This window comes from Medicago sativa, chromosome 5, assembly GCF_051527215.1.
Source record: "Medicago sativa cultivar Bolivia chromosome 5, Bolivia_mono, whole genome shotgun sequence".
Lineage (NCBI taxonomy): Eukaryota > Viridiplantae > Streptophyta > Magnoliopsida > Fabales > Fabaceae > Medicago > Medicago sativa.
In genome coordinates this window covers 16,945,602-16,967,563 of record NC_140753.1, presented here as the reverse complement: position 1 = coordinate 16,967,563, position 21,962 = coordinate 16,945,602, and the positions used below count along the sequence as shown (strand labels likewise).

At 33.6% G+C, this 21,962-nt stretch overlaps 2 protein-coding genes and 1 long non-coding RNA gene across 3 annotated transcripts in view; all 3 read right to left on the bottom strand.

The window, feature by feature from the left end:
* LOC146920598 (uncharacterized) overlaps positions 1-18,302 on the bottom strand; it is a 29,896-nt gene extending 11,594 nt beyond the window's left edge. The window contains exon 1 of the long non-coding RNA XR_015011837.1: positions 18,166-18,302. This is a non-coding gene — a long non-coding RNA (uncharacterized LOC146920598). The remainder of the gene's footprint in view (positions 1-18,165) is intronic.
* LOC146920599 (uncharacterized) lies at positions 15,691-17,658 on the bottom strand. Its single transcript, XM_085711172.1, has 3 exons — positions 17,289-17,658; positions 16,591-16,864; positions 15,691-16,051 (listed from the first exon to the last, which is right to left on the bottom strand). Exons 1-3 carry the CDS (start codon positions 17,635-17,637, stop codon positions 15,691-15,693), a joined length of 984 nt encoding a protein of 327 aa, XP_085567298.1. The 5' UTR covers positions 17,638-17,658.
* Positions 18,303-19,386: 1,084 nt separating the features above from the next.
* LOC146920597 (uncharacterized) lies at positions 19,387-20,157 on the bottom strand. Its single transcript, XM_085711171.1, has one exon. It carries the CDS (start codon positions 20,155-20,157, stop codon positions 19,387-19,389), a length of 771 nt encoding a protein of 256 aa, XP_085567297.1.
* Positions 20,158-21,962: the final 1,805 nt, after the last annotated feature.

Sequence of the window (21,962 nt, the reverse complement as noted above, 5' to 3'; positions counted from 1 at the left end):
TGTGTTCTGTAGTCTAACTCACCATGGCGAGTCCTAGCTCGCCGCGGCGAGTTATGACAGTCCAGAACCTGTATAAATGGCATTTTTAGCTCAAAAACCTCAAAACCAAGTGACCCAAAGTATATTTTAACTCTATTGATCATAGGATACCTGAAAAACATTCATATAACAAGTATTTACATGTTTAGCAAGCATGGCATGAAAAGGGCAACTAATCTCAATACATAGAACCCTAGAATTCATGTTTTCCTTACAAAATTAAACACATAATCCCAAAGGTGGGTTCTATCTAAGAACTCACATAACATGATCTGCACTTGATTCCCATGCTTCCAAGTATCACCTTCACTTCACATCATTCAAACCCTAACTTCTTCAATCTTGCCCTTGTGATGAAAAGAGTGAAATCGAACTTGAACCAAGCTTCCATATGCTTATGATATCATGAGGGAACATTACTTAACTTTAATTAAGGTTGGATCAATATTTTGGAAGGGTTGGAGAGAGAGGAAGGAGAAATCTCAAGTTCTCAAACCTAGAGAGAGAAAGAGCTTGCAAAAATGAAGGAAAAATGGCCCTTGTGGCCTTAAATAGCCCCTTATGGCTTTTTACCATTTTGCCCTTCTTCTCGATCGTGTTTATACCGAAACTGATACTTAACTCGTGCTTGACTGATGTCGTCTAATAAACATTCACCGTCATACTTACTTTCCAAGAACATTTGTCCTCTGACACGTTTGACTGGTACTATTCCAATACTGACGAGTAGGATATTACACTTTCTCCCTTTGTCGCGTCAACCTTCAATGCACCACCACCGTTTTATCCGCCGTCCGCTGCCTAAATCCGTCGTCTCTCAAATTCCAAATCAAATCAAACAATTTCAATCCCTAATTGTTTTCTCAGAATCTGTAAAATAGAATCTATTTTCTACAAATTTCAATTTAATTCAAACAATTTCAATCCCAAATCAATCCACTACTCAAGAGATAGCAATCCTCAATCAATCTGAAATCAATTCCACTCCATAACAAAATTCACCAAATTTTAAAATAAATTGAGAAAACGGGAGAAGTTGAATTGTCAACTATTTTTGATATTACGGCAGAGGACGGCGTCAAAGAGCGCGGCGGCACTTGTTCATGGTGGGTTGTGGTTGAAGCAGAGAGGTGGTGGTTGAAGCAGAGATTGGGTCTGGGTTATGTTCTGCATCTAATTTGTTTTCTTCAAAATGTTATGCTACTCTCTTCTCTGTTCTAAAAACCAAGTTTACATGTTTTTTATTTTTAAAATAATGCAATGACAAGTGGCAGCGCCTGATTGGGTCAAAGGCATGTGCCTTTGGCGCCCAAAAGGCACTGAAGCGCGGCCCTGTATTATGAGAGGAAGATGAAAAGGAAATTATAAAAATTAGACAGAAAATAGTACAAGAGAAAGATAGATTGTTGCAAAAGTTGTCATAAAGGATTGGACAAATATCATTACTCTTAGTCATATATGTATTTTATTTTTTGATCAATAATTTTATTTTTTAAGTTGCATATTACCTAGGAGTAACAAAGTTTTCTAGTTAATGTATATCTTTTTTTTTTTTTTTTTTTTTTAGGGGAAGTTAGGGTATAACCTTTAATCAATATTTTATATGTATTTTGTTTTTGATCAATAATTAATCTCTTTTGTGAGTTGTATGTTACCTAGAGTGACAAACTTTTCTAGTTAGGGTGTGTGTGTGTGTGTGTGTGTGTGTATTGTATATATATATATATATATATATATATATATATATATATATATATATATATATATATATATATATATAGGGGGCTGTTAACTTGCACCTACCTAAAAACACTAAGGTGCAAGTTAACAAGCTACACCCACTAGTCTTTTACAAATAAACCAATCTCCATTGTTCAAGTTACTTAAAATTAAGGGACAGTTTTGTCTATTCCACTTTTTTTTAAAACAAAAAACGAAAGAAAACATATTTGTTCCGTGTTTGACGGCAACTTCCTATACATGCTTCCTTTGTTTTGTTTTTTTTTTCCCCGATCACTAGGCTTTTTTTTTCCTGACTAGTTTATTTTGTCATATTTTTCTTCTTGACTAGCAAATACATTTTTATTTGCAAAAAAGAAGAAGAAAAAACTGCATTTTTTTACGTGAATCAGATTTGGAACAATGGCACATCCAAGTGCTATATTTCAAAGAAAACAAAGTGGATACATGAATGTGTTAAATAAAAAAGAAAATGGCTCAGGAAAAATTAGTTCTTCAGTGACGAAGTTGAAAAAACCAAAACAAAACCTTCAATAGCGGCTTCACTTTATCATCAACAAAAAAGAAAAGAAAAAAAAAATGCAAGCTTTGCGGCGGAGATTTCGGAAGCAGTTGAGCGTGTGTATTTTTTTTATTTAAATAAAGTAAAATTTACAAAACTATCCTTCAATATTTAGTGACATACAATAGTGGTATTTGGTTTATTTGTAAATTACTAGTGGGTGTAACTTGTTAACTTACACCTTAGTGTTTTTAGGTGGGTGCAAGTTAACAGCCCCCTATATATATATATATACATATATACATATATATATATATATATATATATATATATATATACATACATATATATATATTTTTGCTAATCAATATTTTATATGTATCAGCGTTACATTCAACCACTGAACAACACTGTTCCATATAATAATCAGAATTTTAAAATTAAATAATTTAGAAATTTACTACTCACGTCACTACAAGAAACCTTTGTTCCATATAATAATTATTGTTATTAAGAAGAAAACCTAAAATAATAAACAGCTTAATATACCGTATTAGTTTTTTTTTTTTTTTTTATATATAGGCTCACATACCAAACTTTATTCCTACTTATACGAAGTTTTTTTTTGCAAATAATAATAAACTAAGATCTCTTTTTCTTAAAAAAAAATATAAATAACCTAAGATCTCTTTTAATAGTTTTGTTACGAAACTCTTAAAATAAGAAATTAAAATAGAGGAGAGAAGAAAATAAGAACAATAAATAGAAACAGTGAAAAGAGAGAATTCTATTATTCTCTTATGATTTACAATTATGTTATATTTGATATTTACTAGAACATCGACCCGTGCGACGCACGGGTCCAACCAACGAAGAAAAGCGACGAATAAGTTATATCATCTAATTGAGTTGTAATTTAATAGTTCCATAAGGAATATGATGTATTATATAATTAGTATTAAGTTGACATCGTTAGAGTATGACATCATTAAAGTACAAATAAGAGACATGAATAATTTATGCAAACGCGTTCTTGGATTTACATGGACAATTTACGAAGCAAATTTTTACTACATTAGAATATATAACTATCTTTGATTTTTATAAACTCTAAATATGAATGAAGATAGTGGAGGTCGGATGTTTGAGACATGCTAACCTCTAAGGCTTAAGAGAGGTTACACGTTCATTCAACATTATGTTACTTAAAATAAATGGTTTCAAACATATACATTCAATCATAGTCAGGTGTGCTTTACCATATGACCAACTAACTTACATTAAAAAAGGATAACTAATGATAGAAAAGTATCTTGGCCATTTTCGGATTGAAATTCCATATGGATGAATGTTAAAATCATAAAATAAGTTGAACTTTTTAAAACTTGATCGTACTATTAATGTATCCAAACTGAGTTGAACTTGTTCAAATTTCAGTATTTTAGATCCTCTAAATTTATATGTGGTTACCTGCTTAAACTATATATTATGTGATGTCCGATAATTGTTAACTTGTAGCCTTGCTTCTATCTCAGCCTGTTTGATGTCTTATAACTTTGCTTCTATCTCTTAAAATCATAAAAAAAAAGTTGAACTTATTTAAATTTGAGTATTAACGATGTATCCAAACTTTGTTTAACTTTTTTAAATTTTGTTTACGCTATGTCAGCGCATAAATTTTTTTTGCCTTTTATATTTTCTTCTAACACTATATCAGATGGAATAATTTGCAAATACACTATATTATACTGAATCAAAATAAAGGTGGACATATAACTTAACACAAAAAAGACATATTCATTAGATTTTCTGAGGATAAGGAAACATCTTACACGTTACTGAAAACATAAAACAAAAATACATCTCTAAATCATCATTGGTAAGTTTGAGATTAAAAACAGAAACAACTTAAAAACATAAGAAAAATACATAGAACTAACCACATCTGAATCTCGTGTAATACAATTAAAATTCGATTTTATTTACAACTTGAAAAACCCCAATTAGAAATTTCTAAAACATGGACTGACTCAAAGAAAATATGGTGTATCTAAAATACCTCAAAAAAAAAAAAAAAAACACACACACATTTCCTTGACTACGCTGACCTGTGAGAGGGTGAAGATGATTTCTGCTAAGGGGGTTAAGCTTTAATAATAAGAGATAAACGTGAGCATATGAATGACATTCATTGTGTGACAAAGGGTTAGAAGGTTAAATGTTAGAATTTATTGTGTGGTAAAAGAGTATTTAAAAGATTGATCTTAAAGAAGAAGGTCAAACAATTGCATTTAAATGAGGAGAATTTTTTTGGATTTGATGTGAATGAAATTCATTGCGTGACAAAGGGGTGAGAAGGTCAAATGTTAGAATTTATTGTGTGGTAAATGTAATATCCCGCTTAATAGATTACGACGTTGTTTTATCTTGGTTTTCGGGTGTCAAACATTGATTACGTTTGAGCCTTATTTAACCGGTGATATCTCATTTTTTCTTGGGAAGGGAAAAAATAAGCAAGACCCTTGAGAATCGAGGTCCGGGAGTTGTTTTCGCTACGGGAAGGTGTTAGGCACCCATAGCGACTATAGTATCCTATAGGAACCGTCTTTACTTTCTACGCGCGCGCTTTATTTTTAAATGCTATTTGAAAAATGATATTTACACCTAAGGGTTTACTAAGTGAAGAATTGGAGGGAGAAGAATGTGTTTGAATTTTTATTTTATTTGAATTGAAGGAATATTGGTTCCTTGCCTACGTACCCTTTTAAGGGATCAAATCCACCGTAGTTCTCTTCCAAAATGTTTTTGTTTTTGTTGGTTGATTTTAAGTTTGAAAATTGGATTTTGAAGAATAAGAGAGAGGGGCCTCAAGGGCATAAGATTGTGAAATTGTGAGGTTGAATTAGTTATTTCGCAAAAGAAAGTCAAGTATGATTAATTTCCATTGAAATTTGATTAAGAAAATGAAAAAGGAAAATACAATGGGATTTTGATCCCAAGGTTTATTTAGAAAATGATTTGGAGTGATATTGTTCAAGTTTTTTTGGAAAATTGATTTTTCTAAGTGTAAATCCTAAGCATTCATCTAAACATACAATCCTAAACATACATCTAAACATGCATATCCTAGCCATACATCTAAAAATATCTATGTGATGTGTGTGCATGTGTCGGTGCTTGTGTCGGTGTACATCATTAGAGTCCATTGTCCTTTACATCATTGGCCTAGATACATTCTATGGTCTTGCAAGAATTTAGACATAAAGGAAATTGCAAAATTTCTAAGTCTTAGCATAGGAGTTAAAGTGCAAGAGATGGAGCTAAGGTTGAATGAGGGAATATGCTTATGGGATGTATGAGACACGAAACACAAGAAAATGGTTAGTAGCATATGATAGTATAAAGGGAAATAAGGCGGAATACTATAGCAAAAGTATGGAAACTAACACAAAATAAAGCCAAAACAAGTGCAAAATATGACTAAAATTCACCCATAAAAAATGTAAGAATCCTATTGCCTAAAACTCTCACATTCTCGTACATTTTCCAAAGTCCTAGAATCAAGTCCTAAAGTGAGGATTAGGGCAATATGATGGACTTGACATTTTTAAGGGGAATCTAGACATATGTGCATTATTTATGCCCAAATGTAACTTGTAAAACAAGCAACTAACCAAGACTCACACACAAGCACCACAATTATGTACAAACAGTAGCTAAAAATTCATAGAATCATATAACATGTACACCAAATAGTCATCAAGAGCATAGAGTGGAATTTGAGCAATTTTTGAGGGTTTTTCATATAAAATCAAGAAATAATGCAAGAAAATGTATTAATATTTTTTTGACAAAATTTTCAGTGAACAAAATGCATAGAAATATCACAAAAATAACAAGAAACATACATGAATTTCTCTATAATTTTTAAAGGGTTTTTTATAGCTCAAGAACATATAAAACTTCACAAATTCCAACTAAAATAGTAACAATTAATAAGAAAATACCACACATATTTTTTATCAAGATTTAACACATTACAACATCACAAAAGTATCAAGAAAAAGATCAAAAACACATAGGAATTTTTTTAGGAATTTTTATGAAGTGTTTTGGACAGGTAAGGGTGCAAATAGCAAGAAACAACATGCAAAATAGCAACAAATCAAAGAAAACGAAAATAAAGACCCAGGCCCAAAGGGAAAACGGATCCTGGACTATCCAAACGTATCAGGGACGTTGGATTGATCCAGGATCCTAAACCCTAGATCAAACGGTGGCTAGCTAGTGGTCCAGGAGTGAACCAGACTGGTTCAGGTGAACCGGTCTGATTCACGTCCTTTTAAAAGCACCAGGACCGGTCCAGACTTCATTCTCCTCACTCGTTTCTCTCTCTAGGTTAAACCTTAGAGAGAGAAGCTCTCATCTCTCACTTGATGATCTTCATCTTCTTCCTTTCTCCGACGTGGTGGCCAGTGGTGGCGCCGCCGCGTCGGAGTTTCAATCTGCTCCGATCTAAAAGCCATATACACATTCTTAAAGCTCTTTCTCTTCTCTTTATGATTTCGAAACTTTTTCCGTGAAAAGAGGCTTAGATCAGAGTAGATCTACACTTGAACTATTCGGTTCTAGGGTTTCAAAATTTTTCCTAATCTTCTTGAAACTAAGCCCTAATCTACTCAATCTTTTATGCTGATGACGAATTCGAACTCTGATTTGAAAAATAACCGGTGACTCCTCGTGATTTTACATGTTAGGGTTTCAGTTTCAATTTTTTTCAAATCTTTTCGAGGTTTTCACTTTGATTCACCGTTTATTTTCACTCTTGAGCCTTCGATGATGATTTAAAACGAAAAACGAGAAGGTTTTGTGAATTTACCTGGAAATTCGAAGGAGAAGACGACGAAACCCTTGGTGAATCTTCTATGAGTTTCTGGTGAATGATTTGTTGTTGTTGAACTGGTGACATTCTTCTTCTTCTTCTCTACTGGTTTGATTCTGCTTCTTCAATTCCTCTTCTTCTCCACTGTGATCGTACAAGTTCTCTGAGCTTGTACTTGAATTGCAGTTTCTCAGTTCGATGATGAAGATTCGAATTCGAATCTCTGAGAACTTCGTGAATCTTGCTTCGATTTGGCTCAATTTATGATTCTGGAAACAGTTAGGGTTCGTAACTGTTCTTCGTGTTCTTGGTGATTTCTGGAGTTAGTTAGGGTTTTGATCCTTGAGAAAGGAGAGAGAATGAGGAAAATGTGTTTGTTGAGTTGGCACGTAGTGATTGATTTCTCCTGTGCATTGATGAGTTGACCTCTATTTATAGGCCAAGTGTGATACTCTGGACTAATGGACTTGTGACACCTGTACTGGACTTGTGTGAATTCGGCCTTGCTGGATTTTATCAAAAGGACCTTTCTGCAAAATTGGAAACTACAAGGACCTGTCTGCAAAATAATAGAAAAAAGACTAAAAAATAGACTGGACAAAATTAGGACCATTTTGCAATAGTTAAAATTTTTGGGGACTGAAATGCAATTGACCAAAAAAGAACTAAAAGATAAAAGTTTGACTTGGAGGACCAAAATGCAAATTAGAAAAATTTTAAAGAAAAAATAGAAAAAGGACTAAAGTGCAAAAAACTTAATAAAAATTGAATTTAAAAAATGTAATTTGGGATAAACGTAAAGTGAAACCAATAAAAAACGCAAAATGGACTAAAACGAACCAACTACTTAAATGAGGTACTTTAAAGTAACCTCTCTCTGTCGAAATTTCGTGTGAAATGACCAAAATGCCCCTAGGGACTAAAACGACTCAAAATGACTCAGATGCAATTTTTTAAAGTGGTTTTTAACAGAGAATCAAGGCAAGAGTTTATTCAAACCAATTGAAAAGACTCAGAGACAATTTTTAGAATTTAAACAGAGTTTTAATACATGAAAAGACTAAAATGCCCCTAGGGGCTAAATTGACTCAAAATGACTTCAAATGCGATTTTTGAAATGGATTTTGACATAGAATGGAAACAAAGACTTATTCAAACTATTTGAAAGGACTCAAACAATTTTCAAGGACTAAAATGAGTTTGGATACAGGAAATGACTAAAATACCCTTTTTCATGAATTTTGCAAGTAATATTGAAATAAAATGCAGAGAAGGATGCAATTGACTAGAGACAAGTTCAAATGACTTGAAATGTAAGAAAAAATGTTTTTGGATGACTTGAGGTGCAAGAAAACATAGACACATATCACAGATGAAAGAACAATTTGAATAAGTATTTTTAGGTCCAAAATTAGGGTATAACAGACGTATCATCTTTTAACGATGAATTGTGCACGTTTAAGACTAAGGGCATTATGGACTTTTGAGTTTGAGGAGTATATAAGTGATTTAGACCCAAAATCTTCATTATTTCTTTGTCTTTCTCACTCTAGGTTAGAACAATTTTCTTGTGCTCTCTCCTCTCTCTAAGAACCGATCCTTATCCCTCTTTGGGAGCAATCCAAACTTCAAAATCTTACAAGCAAGAGAACAAGCAAGCTTTGGATGTGTAGGAACAAGTCTCACCATCTTGTGTTTCCTTTTCTTCAAGATTAGAGATTCTAGGGTTTTGGTGTAGAGCTTAAGGAAACTTGAAGTTCATTTCAGTTTGTGCAAGGTGAGTTCTTAGATAGATTATACTACCCTTGGGTTGTGTGATTACTTGTGAGAAAACATGGATTATGTTGGTTATAACCCCTTTTGCTATGAATCATTGATATTATGTTGTTTGTTGCCATGTAAATGTTCTAAACTGTTTTTCTATGTGTTCTGGGTGTTGTGTGTACTTTGGAAACTCAATTTTGAGGTTTGGAGGCCAAAAATACGAATTCTGCAGGTCTGGCACTGAAGAACTTCGCTTAAGCGAGATGAATCTCGCTCAAGCGAGATTAATGTCGAATCAAATTAAAATCTCGCTTGGAATATCGCTCAAGCGAGAAATCTCGCTTAGAATCTCGCTCAAGCGAGAAATCTCGCTCAAGCTAGATTCCACAGCACAACACTTTTTTTGAAAATTTTATGTGATGCGGTAGTGCCGATGAGACCTTTCTTGCAGATTCTTATAACTTTTAAAACCTCCTCAAAGTTAAGCATTCATTATACATTACCCCAAAGATATTGGCAATGAAAATGCATGAACAACATAAAGAAAATTCAATGAAGAATAGCATATGAGATGTCATGTTATGACCTATATCATGGGTAAGAAATAGAGACTCGGCATAGAAAGTCGAGAACTAGAATGGAAATAATAGAACCTCGACTTAGAGGTCGTGAAACATGTAGAATGTACGATTTAGACATATAAATGTTTAAAATAAATTGCTTGTTTATGAATGAAAGGTTGTAGGTGTTGCGGCTCTCGTTATCCACATCAGAGGGATGCGAGGGATTTTCCTTCTTGGAAATGGGATAAGCTCCGTAAGGGGGGCCCCCGTGGCATTGAGGGAGTCCGATTACCTTAGCTAGGTACTTTCGGAAATGTATGGGATTTGTCTTCGGGGTTACTCCACCCGGAACATTCCGTAAAACGAACTCAGATAAATGTTTGTTACACACTATTATGTTATGAATGTATGATGTTGCAAGCAAATGTATATTAAGACATGATATGAATATAGATGTAAAGAAGCGACCTAGTACCCCACACGGTCGTTAAAGTATGTAATAAGCTCACACACGTATAATCAATCAGACGGTTGTAAAATAGGCACGTGATAACCGTAGGTCTTCCCCAAAGTTATCACTAGCCTAGGAAGTAGGAAGAACTCACTGAGACATTATGTCTCACCCCACTCATTTGTTGTTCAGGTTCTCAGGTTTCTCGAGGAAAAGGTAAAGAAAAAGCTTTGGATTGATCGTTGTTGCATGGAACCTCTTTAGTGATGAGTTTAAGAGATGCATATGTTATATTATGAGTTGTACTTTTGTGAACTTGTACTAGACTTCGTATGACAACTTTGTGATGTAATAATGTAACATAGAAGCTTCAGATGTCGATGTATCTTAAACCTCGACTTAATGTCGTTTCTTTATTGTATAATTAATGTATCCAATATCAGTTTTAACGCACTTTTGAATATTCTAGATGTTTTCAAAGTGGGTGTTACAGTAAACGAGCATTTAAAAGATTGATCTTAAAGAAGAATGTCAAACAATTGCATTTAAATGAGGAGAGAATTTTCAGATTTGATATGAATGGTAAAAGTGCATTTAATGAATGGCAAAGGAGTGAGAAGGTCAAATGGGACAATTCGAAATGTTTAAGGATATTTAAATGAGAAATTCAAACAACTGAATTTGAAATGAATGACATTTATTGCATGACAAAGGGGTGAGGAGGTCAAATCTGCGAATTTATCGCGTTGAAATGGGAGGGAAAAAGCTAGCTAAAAATTAGGGTTAGAGATTGCTTGACCAAACAAGCTTTAGAAACAAAGATAATTTGACTTGAACCATATTATTTTAATTTGCAATATCGTTTATTTTAAAAAAAAAATTATTTAATGCATTTCTTTTATTTGAACTGTGTTTATTTTTTTGAAACCATATTATTGAAAATTTGCAACCATATTATATTATTTTCCAACCGTGTTCTATTGTTGAAATGTTGCAACCATATTATTTTATTTTCCAAACAACTGTGCCCTTAAATGAAATGAATTGCCAAACAACCTGAATTTAAATGAATTTATGGCGTGTATTAAGGGTTTAAATGAAATGAATTGCCAAACAACCTGAATTTAAATGTATTTATGGCGTGTATTAAGGGTGATGAGGTCAAACATGGAATTAATGCGTTAGAATTGGGAGGGAAAATGCTAGGTTAATTTTAGGGTTAGGGTTAGCTTGACCTGACAAGCTTTAGTAAGTATGATTTATAGAGAAGTATCAAGATATGACTTAAGAGTTAATTAAGTACTTAAAGGATAACAAATTGGTTTTATCTTCGACAAAAACAAAAAAATTGGTTTTATATTTTGGAAAATGAACAATTGACACATAAAGTTAAGAAAATTAAGAGTTTAAAAAAGATAATTATGAAATTTTGGTTATTATAATAAGCAGTAAATTAGTATATTAGATAAAAGGGAATAAGATTACAAGAAGATGAAACAAATGAGTTTGTTATTTGCAAAATATAGGAATTAGTCATGAAGGGATAAAACTATAAATACTTAAACTAAAAATCGGATAAGAAGGAGAAATAGTGGAAAGAGTAAAGGGATAAGAAGGAGAACAAAAAGATAAATATATTAGAAGAAAAACTGTTTAAATGTTATTATTAAAATAAACGGGGGGGGGGGGGGGGGGGGGGGGGGGGGGGGGGGGGAGTTTGTTACAAACAAACAAACATAAAATATTGATTAAAGGATATACCTAACATTAGAATAAGTAGGAACAAACCCCTCCAAAAAAGTAGAACAAATTCCGTATGTGAGCCTATATATATAATCCAAATTAGATGAAATTGGTTTTACATGGAAAGAAAAAAAATAATTGAAACAATTAGGTCATCATGTTGATTTAGAAGAAAAGGTATTCAAGATGAGCAATCTCATTTTGTTGTTCAACTGGGGGAATGACTATGGGTCCTCGAAACAAGTTGTTTTGATTGGATGCCGACAACAAACATTGGTCGCATTAGTCAAGTTGTTTTGATTGGATGCCGACAACAAACATTGGTCGCATTAGTCATTCGTCCAGTTGAACAACAAGATGATATTCCTCTTCAAGAATGCAGCAGAAACAACATAGTTTTGTTGGGTTTAGAGTGTAGGACAAGCACATTTTGGATACGTGTGGCGGATTATGTGGTATTAGTTTTGGGTGCTGATTTTGTTTGATCTTTAGATAGGTGTTCTTTCTTTGTTGTTGATGTATTATTCTGTCATGGATTTTACTTGCCAAGACGACGTGGTTGTATGTTTCAGGTCTTTCTTTGTTGAGGTACTTGTTTTGGTGTATAACGCTTCTCTTTGTTATTATATACAAAAATAAATACTAATTGTTTATATTTTTTTTTTTATTCTTCTCATTTATTTATCTATTCACAATGGTTAAAAAAAGGACCTTGTTTAATTTTTTTACCCTTAATTTGTTGATCTTCGTTTTTACCCTTAATTTTTTACCTTTAATGGAGCTTGATGTTAGCGTAAACAAATTTCTACATGTAGCTTTATGATCTTCGTTTTCACCTTGAAAAAGCTGGAAATATCCGTAGGTTCATGACCATTGTCTATATAATGTTTTGAGAAGGAGAGTCCATATCCCTTGATTATAATGTTTTGTTTTCTGTTTATAATGACTCTTTCAACGATGAATTTTTGGTTTTTTGAAACGTATGTGAAGACTGGGAAGAAGAGGAAAGAAAGATAAGAGATGGTAACTTGTTTTAGCTTTTGATTTTCTGGATACATTGTTCTTGCTCGGTGTCATGCACTGTAAACTTGAATTATTGACATGGATTGTACAATATTTATTCGTCCAAATGTTTTTGTTAATTGTATTTTATTGATTATTTTTTATGTAAACCAAATATCCTCCGCGCGCAACTGCGGAGACTATTCCCTCAAGCCTCGTGGGACCCAAATGGACGACAAACTCCCCCTAAAAGATTTTGATTAACAATGAATCTCTGTTTAATTTTAGTAACTTTGAGGTTGTTTGTGACTGCATATGTACGTAGAAGATATATATATTAAATATAAGCTTTATAAGGTTTAGTTAAATAGAGAATTTTGCAAAACGGAGCGACATATACTGACAGAATTATGCACTTCCACCACTCATAATGATGATGTATCAGAGCATAATTGTATGGTTACATTTTATAATTTATATATCTCTTACCCTACTTGCTATGTGTTATTCTTGTGTATCTGCAGCATCTTTAAAATGCGAAATCAAATGAAAAAAGGATTGAAAGCTCATTGTTGCGTCTAACTCTCCTGAAATGGAAAATATGGCATTAAAGGCCGCCTTAAGAAAGAGATGGAGTATGAAGACTCTCCCCAAAGAGGGATCAAGCATGGCAGACTCTCCCCATGAGGTATCGAGCAAGATTGACTTTGAGTTGCCCCTGGTTTGTTTTCTTCTCTGTGCATGTTTCTCATGGTTTATGAGGGGAAGCACTTTGGTGCAATTAATGGCACCGTACCATTAAATCTGGGCCATTAATGGCACCAAGATAGATGTTTTGTGTGGCCCAGATGCAATGACAATGTGTTTGTATGACCCAGATTTAATGGCACGGTGCCATTAATGGCATCAAAGTGCTCCCCGTTTATGAGAGGTATATCTTCAATAAAGTTAGCTGTTTAAAAAAAATATTGCTTCCTAGATTTCATAATCCTCAGTCCTCACTATTTTTACCTTATACAGTTTGCTACTGAACTTAAAATTAACAGGGAATGCATCTTCAGAAGCTGTTTTTCAAGACAAAAGCCGCTTTGCCAGATGCTGTTTGTAATACTTTTCTCAAACACATCTTTTTCATGCAAATATCCGAATATCATCGTCACCTTTTCAAGAGTAATTTTTACATCGTCCTGACTAACTCCCATTACCATTAGACCCTTTCGAAGCTTAATGTCTACAAATAGAAAAATGTACTCTAGAGAACGAGGATTCAAGATTATGCTAACAATTAAAACTAGGACTGTAGTAGTGGGAGCTTATGTTTGGCTACTTTTCTATTTAGATAAAGTAGACCATGACTTCTGTGTTTTTCACTTCATCAGCTACACTTGCAAGTTTCTTTCAGAAGAAATGATTGAAATATTTGCCTGATTGTTGTTTCCTTTTATTTTTGTTGCTTCTGCAGAGAATACACTTGCTTCTGCAAAGAATATACTCCCTCCGTTCCTTTTTAAGTGTCTTTTTAGAAAATTAACACCAAAATAGCGATGTGTATTTTTGCACATTTTCTTACTATTATACCCTCATTTTAATCCACCAATAAATTCCTATTTCACACACTTTATCTTTCCAATAAATTTAATATGTTATGTTTCTCCCGTAACAAACAATGATTATCTTTTTCTCCAACAAATTCCTATTTTTTTGCGCACTCTCTCTCTCTCTCTCTCATAACAAACAATTGTCAATTTTCTAAATATTGTGCACATCTTTTTAATTATTGTAAGTCAATATAAAAATTATTTCAACTTCACATTTATCAAAAGTTAAGAAAAAAAATTAACTTTCTTCCAACTCCTTTAATCAAAGTTAAGGCTTCAACTAATGCTAGAGTCATACTTGAAATTTTTAACAATTATTACTCATCTTATTTATAGAATTTTAACTCTTCTTGAAACCATTATTTGGAACAAAATTATAGAATTTTAACTCTTCTTGAAACCATTATTTGGAACAAAATTTTGTTTAAATTTGAAGATAACAAGAAACAAATTTTGTTTAAAAAAAAACAAACATTGTTTAAAAAAACAAACTTAAATTTTCCAAATAGATAGTATCAATTAGTTTTACTGAAAAAGATAAAAGTAATTGACAAAGGGTATAATTGACAAATCGTACCCTTAAAATACCAAAAAGACAGTTAAATAGGAACGAAAAATTCATTTAGACACTTAAAAAGGAACGGGGGGAGTACATGCTTCTGCAGAGATTCAAGTGGAAATTATGTACAAACTGTAAAAAGGTGATCTTCGTTGTCTCTTACACTCCTTGGGGATTCAATGAATTTTTAAGGGGAGAAAGTAACAACGACCATTGTGTAATTTATTGTGTATTATGAGAGGAAAATGAAAAAGAAATTATAAAAATTTGTAGGGAAAATAGTATAAGAGAACGATATATTGTCACAAAAGTTGTCATAAATGTTTGTACAAATATTATCACTCTTAGTCTTATACGCTTTATACCATGCTACTGGTACTGAATTCTACAGAAAAGTATGTATGCCAATCCTTGACAATAGTTCTTTAAACCCTAGGAGGTGATATATTTAAAACTTGCATGTAAAAGTAAAACAGGTCTAATGTTTATAACAAAAGCTTCTGAAATACTTCATAGTGCTTCTGAAAATAATCAAATTAAGAACAGCCAAATAACATTTCCACCAAGTGATTTCAACAACAGAACTTGAAGAGGAGGTGTAGTGTACTCACCTAGCCAAAAAGAAGTGCTATACACCAAAACAAGTACCTCAACAAAGAAAGACCTAAAATACACAACCACATTGTCTTGGCAAGTAAAATCCATGACAGAATAATACATCAAAACAAGCAGCTCAACAAAGAAAGATACCTATCTAAAGATCAAACAAAATCAGCAACCAAAACTAACACTACATAATCTGCCAGAGACCCAAGAAAACTTTCCTCATGCAAACAACTCCTCTAATTCAAAGTTCTTTTGCCAACAAGTTGAACAAGTTGCGCATCTTCTCAAGATTGTTCATATCAGGAAGTGTAGAACCGATTGGACAGAGCAGAACCAACTGCATTTGTCTTGAGGTGGCTGTGTCTTGAGGAGGATTCTCATGTTGTTCCATAGGAGCAGTGATCGATGTGTCATTCTTGTTTAAGGTTGTGTCGTGGATACTTCTTCTCTTTTTCCTCTTCTCTATATCTTTCACATTTTGGTGGATAAAGTATTTTTGGGCATGGCTAGCAATTTGAGTTGGAGTCTTTGTCACCACAAATTCTTTTGAAATATCTTTCCAACGTCCCCTACCATGTTTTTCAAGCCCCTCCAGAAACAACCTATACATCACAAATTATAGAATGAATGCGAAATATTCAAATTCAATTAAATAATAAGAGAAGAAAATAATGAAGAAATGAAACTATATCTTGGCATGTATCCAAAACAATGGAAACACTTGCATTGATTTTTTTCCTCTTCTCTTTGTTGATATGCAACCTAGAAAGATTAATTTGCATCTATGAACATAAATATCATTTTTGTTTTTCTAGAACTCAATTATTTCTTATATACATCATACAAACTAAAAAGCTATAAATGTGTTTTTTTATTAATGTATTGTAAATACGTATCGATTGGTAGCTACAAGGACGTTGATCTACATGCGGTTCGAATCGAAAATATTCCACTTCTTCAAAGTTGAGTATCTAGTCACTAGACTATTCGTCTAAAATAAAAATATAAATTTGTAGTTATGCGATCTAACAACTATTTAATACTTCATCTAATAACTTAAATTGAAAAGAATATATTTGACCTAAAATAGAATTGAAAAAGAAAAAAAGATATAACTTCCAAGGATAGATTGAATACTTACTTATGTTCACCTTCTGTCCAATGTACCCTTTCCCTATGCCTTCTCTCTGCTTCACGACTTCCTTCTGGTACTGACTCAGCTTGAACTAAGTTAGCTTCATTACTTCCTTCTGCTCCTGACTCAGCTTGAACTAAGTTATTATCATTAGAGTTTAGAATTTCGACAGCATGACCCGACTCACTGATATCGGTGCCAGTTTTCTCCTGTTGTTCCATGCTATGCTCAGATGGATCTTGGACTGAAGCTGGCTCATTTAAATCATTTTGATGGAGGTCTAATTGTATACCAAAAAAACAACTATAAGAATTTAAAACTAGTTAAATCGACATGCATAATATTTTTTGAATGGTAAAAATATGTTAGATACCAGTTAAATCTTCTTAATTCTTAGTCCCCAGCCTCACCTGGTTTACTCAAAAAACGATGCCATAATCAAATCAACTATGCCTTAATCAGATCAACGAGCCAATTATGCAAGTTAACAAAATTAAGATTACTTGGCCAAGCCTTAATCAGATGAGCTAGCCAATTATGTAAGTTAACAAAATTACTTGGCCAATTACTCAAACCAATTACAGAACCATAATGAGAAGATATCATAATGACAATAAAAAAAACTCATTGTAAAACATCATGTTACAACTAAAAGCCACTTCAATGGTATCAAAGCAAGAATATTGAAGATTAGTGATTCTCACCTTGTCCTGCTGCCACTGGGGATACAGGCTTAGGATTCTCACCATTCGGATAAGGTCCTGAACCAGGTGGGAAAGCATATGCAGGAACAGCAATGTGAGTTGGAGGTGCCACAGGACGAACATTGTGCTTGGGGCCTGGCTTTTGATAGTGTGGTGATGCCACAGGACGAACATTCTCAACACGATTCTTAGGTTTTGGAGTTTGAGCATCAGAAAGAGCTGGCCACGACTTGGTTCCAACAACCAACACAGGAACATCAAAACTTTTCCCATCAACATCAGGTTTCTTCCAATAATTGCTTTTCTTAGGAGACTTAGGAGCACTAATCTCATTACCAGCAATCACCATAATTGCTTTTCTTCAAATAGCAAAAAGATTAAACCTTTACTTGCTAATGATGTTGAAAACAAGAATCAAGAGATGAATCAGTGGAAAATTAAACTAAAAAACTTCAATAAAAACAAAAATAACAATTCAACAAGAAAGCTACTTTTGAAATTGTTTGACAAGATTATACGACTCGTAATCTAATGATAATCAGGGTCGGCAACATGGATCAAACAAGACCATACAATGTAGGTTTGTGTTATCAAACTTTCAGTTATTCAGACCCACAATGCATAAATTGGGTTTCTGTTACCAAATTTCCAACAAAATGTCTCATAAAAGCTAGAATCTTGAAACTTAATCAAGAAAATGAGACTAAAATCTTCAACAACAACAAAATTAACAAAAATATCAATTAAACAAGAAAATTTGACAAGATTATAGCGTATCAGAAATCAACAAAAAAAGTCACTACATAAACTCAATGAAGTTGATTCAAACAAAGATGAAAGAACAACAAAAATGTTAAAATTAAGAGAAGAAATTTACCCCAATTATCACTTCCAAGAGACAAAACCCTAACTTCCAAGTGAAGAAATTGTCGATCAATTCGGAAGGATGAGTTTGGGATTGTAATTTTGTGAGAGAGGGAAACTTTGATGAGAAATAACCAAAAGCGAGGGAAAAACCTTTTAATTGATAAGTGTAAAATGACATAAAATGATACTTTTAATTCATAACAAAATTTATTTCAAAAAATATTAGGTATTCAGAATTTCGGTTTTTATTTAAAAAGTAATTTAAAATTTATTAATTTAGTATATTAAATATTATATATTAATTTTATTCACTAAATTTCATTTTATATTTATTTTCATTTAGGTATTTATACTTTAAAAAACAATTAAACGTAACGATGAATAATTATTACATTTTTTTTTTGGATAGATGAAATGACAAATAACTATTGAATCTAAGACATAAATTTAAAATGTATCATCATCATTATTAACAATAATGGATAATTCCTTTAAAAACACATTAATGGATATTTACACTGAATAATGTCATCTTGAAAATTTTCTTGCTGAATAGACGTAAATAGGACCGTAGTTCAAAGAAAAAATTACAAACTAAACCAACATTTCTAAACATGCAAGCTACAAAAATAGCATAAAAACAAGTTTCTGGACGCTCACTAGGAGTCTCTACATTGATACAATTAAAGGAAAGGCTAAAATTAGCTATCCAATTAGCACATCGGTTTTTTTTCTTCCAAGCCTGACGAAACTGAACATGTGAATCTAAAGTTGATGGACGACGAATGTGTCACACTAAGGTAGGAACAACCCAACTAAACTTACAATTATCTTGAACCATATCTAAAAGAATTTTGGAGTCACGTTCTATAATGTGATGAAAAGTTCTCTCCTTCCAAACCATATCAAAATCAAGGTACATACCCCACATTTTGACATGAAAAATGTCATAAGCTCCAATTTTCCTAATGTAATTTTTGATCTATCTTCGATTAGAGTTATGTAACAAGCCACCACACCCTACGATCTCTCAACCTCCCTTGCAAGTGTCATCACCGTTAAGTTTCATCCATCACAAAGTCTCTTCGAACCAATATTGGATGACTAAAAAAAATCCATCCATCATTAGTCTCATTAGTTGAATATTACGGTGAAACATTGAGTAGAGCAACTATTGATTCCTTTTGTGGAATTATGGGCTGTTTTTTTTTTTTTTTGAGCAAAGGGAAACTTACTGCATTTCATTCATAAACAAAAAGTACAAGCTAGTAGGAACATCATAAAAGACATGAGGACTAGGATTAGATAGAGCAACTCTAGCAATGTTATGAGCCACACTATTTGCTTGCCTCCTAACAAACGACACTACATAGTCGGGATTACTTAACAAGAGAGTTTGACATTCCGAAACTAAATCACCAATTTCATTGAGTGGATGATTAATATTTTCTAGTAAATCAACCAAAAGCTTGCTATCTGTTTCAAAAGCAACATTGCGTAGGTCTTTGGAGATTGCCATTCTGAGGGATTCCAAAAAACCTATAGCCTCAGCTTCTAGGACGGTGGTCGACAAGAGTTTGAAATCAGACTTACTAAAGAGAAGATGGCCTGAAGAGTCTCGAAAGCAAAAACCATAGCACATTACCGAGTTGCCATTGAGAAGAGCCGCATCAACATTACACTTGATTGAGCCATGGGGGGGCTTTTCCCATGTAGGGGGCTGATCATCGTGATGTGTCGGGTGCTTTGCTTTTTGAACACAACTCCATTCATGAAGAGCGTCCTGGGCACGAGTGACTGTGAGAGTTAGAGTAGTGTCGTTGTCATCCCAAAGTAACAGGTTGCGACTCTTCCACAAACTCCAAAGGGTCATAGCTGCTAGTTGTCTTTGTTGATCATGGAGTTTGCTAAATAAGTCAAAAAGCATTTGTTGGAAAGAATCTGCCCTATGTAGTAACTCCTGAATAATGCCACCTATGCCAAGGAGGTTCCAGCAAGCCATTGCTTTATGACAGACAAAGAATAAGTGCATGTGAGATTCAGCTAGGAGATCACATGATACACAAGTTTCGAAACAAGGGACGCCTCGCTTGGAAAGATTATCTCGTGTAGGAAGACAATGATGAGATGCACGCCATAGGAAGGCCCGAACTCTTGGGGGAACATGGAGGTGCCAGAGGAGCTGCCATTGTGTCTAGTTGGGCAGCGGTAAAGAATCACTAAGGAGGTCAATGCAAATGCGATAAGCCGATTTAACTGAGTAAGATCCATCAACCGTAGCCTTCCATATACATGTGTCTTCTCTTCGTCTATTAAAGAGAGGTGTAGATAAAGTTGCAGTAGCATCACCGGGATTAAATAAAGAATGAACGAGGCCATGGTTCCAAGAAGATAGATCCGGTAGCATCATATAATTAACAGTTAAGTCCTCATAATTATGTGGAGGAGGAGTGGATGGCTTAAGCGACGGAAGGTCACGCACCCAAGGCATGCTCCACACTTTGATGTTAGAACCATCTCCAATTTTCCATCTATGACCCAAGGTAAGTAAATGTTGAGTACTCCGAAGACTTCTCCATGTATAGCTTGGATTGTGACCGAGAGGGGCATCCAAGAAATCCCTTCGCGGGAAATATTTAGCTTTGAGGATTCGGGTAAGTAGAGAAGACGAGTCTGAAAGGAGTTTCCAACTTTGCTTACCAAGCATGGACAAATTAAAAGCTTCCATGTTTCGAAAGCCGAGTCCACCCAAACTTTTGGAATTATGGGTTGTTAAAAAAAGGATCATTTGACCTTTGAAAATTATCTTTAAATTGATATAGTTTCATTCCGCCATGTCCAAAGAAACTAACAAGCGGTGTTATGCTTTTTGTCAAAAAAAAAAAGCGGTGTTATGCTCTGAAACATCATCATTCACTACTACAAAATTGAGAAAATATAGCGCCCCATAAATAGCGCTTTTAACACAAAAGCGCTATAAATCAAAACACGGAGGCTTTAGCTAGCACTTTTTTGAAAAAACGCTATCTATGCTTCTAAGTCTATATAGCGCTTTGTTTTGAAAGCGTCAGTATAGGTTCAATAAAAATAATAAATATTAAAAAAAAAAAGGATTAATCGTATATGGCGCTTTTGATGTAAAGCGCTGGAAATAAATCAACCTTAAATAGTGCTTTATAAGCGCTACTGTATGCTTGAGAATGATAGCGCTTATAGGTTAAAAAAAGTGTTGTTTTATAAAGTAAGCATACTAAGGATGATGAAACTATTGAGGAGATGCACTCAAGGTTTCAAACCCTAGTCTCTGGACTACAAATACTGAAGAAGAGTTATGTTGCTTCTGATCATGTGAGCAAGATATTTATTTTGAGATGTCACCTTAACACGGAGAAAGTATCAGTGTAGGATTTAACACGTTTATGGCAAGGGCAAATTAGTAATTGCATGGAAAAGGATATTTATATGTTGGTGGCTAAAGAATATATTCTTATCTTTTTCTCTCTCTAAGCTTGAAGAAAACTTTTCTCCTCCTTCCCTCTTCTTCCCTCACTCCATTCTCCTTCTTCTCATCTCCATCAAGCCTTCCAAATCCTTCTCTTTTCATGGCAAACTTCTAGGTTATGTTCTCTCATGATCTTTCAAGCTAAGGGAAGCTTGTACTTTGTTGATTTCTTTACTTCTCCTCTCAAGAAGAGAATCAAGAGTTAGGGTTTGGATTGGTAGTGGTTAGATTGAAGGGTTATGCATGAAGTTTCATCAAGAATGGATTAGCTCCAACCTCTACAAAGATTGGATACTCTTTGAAAG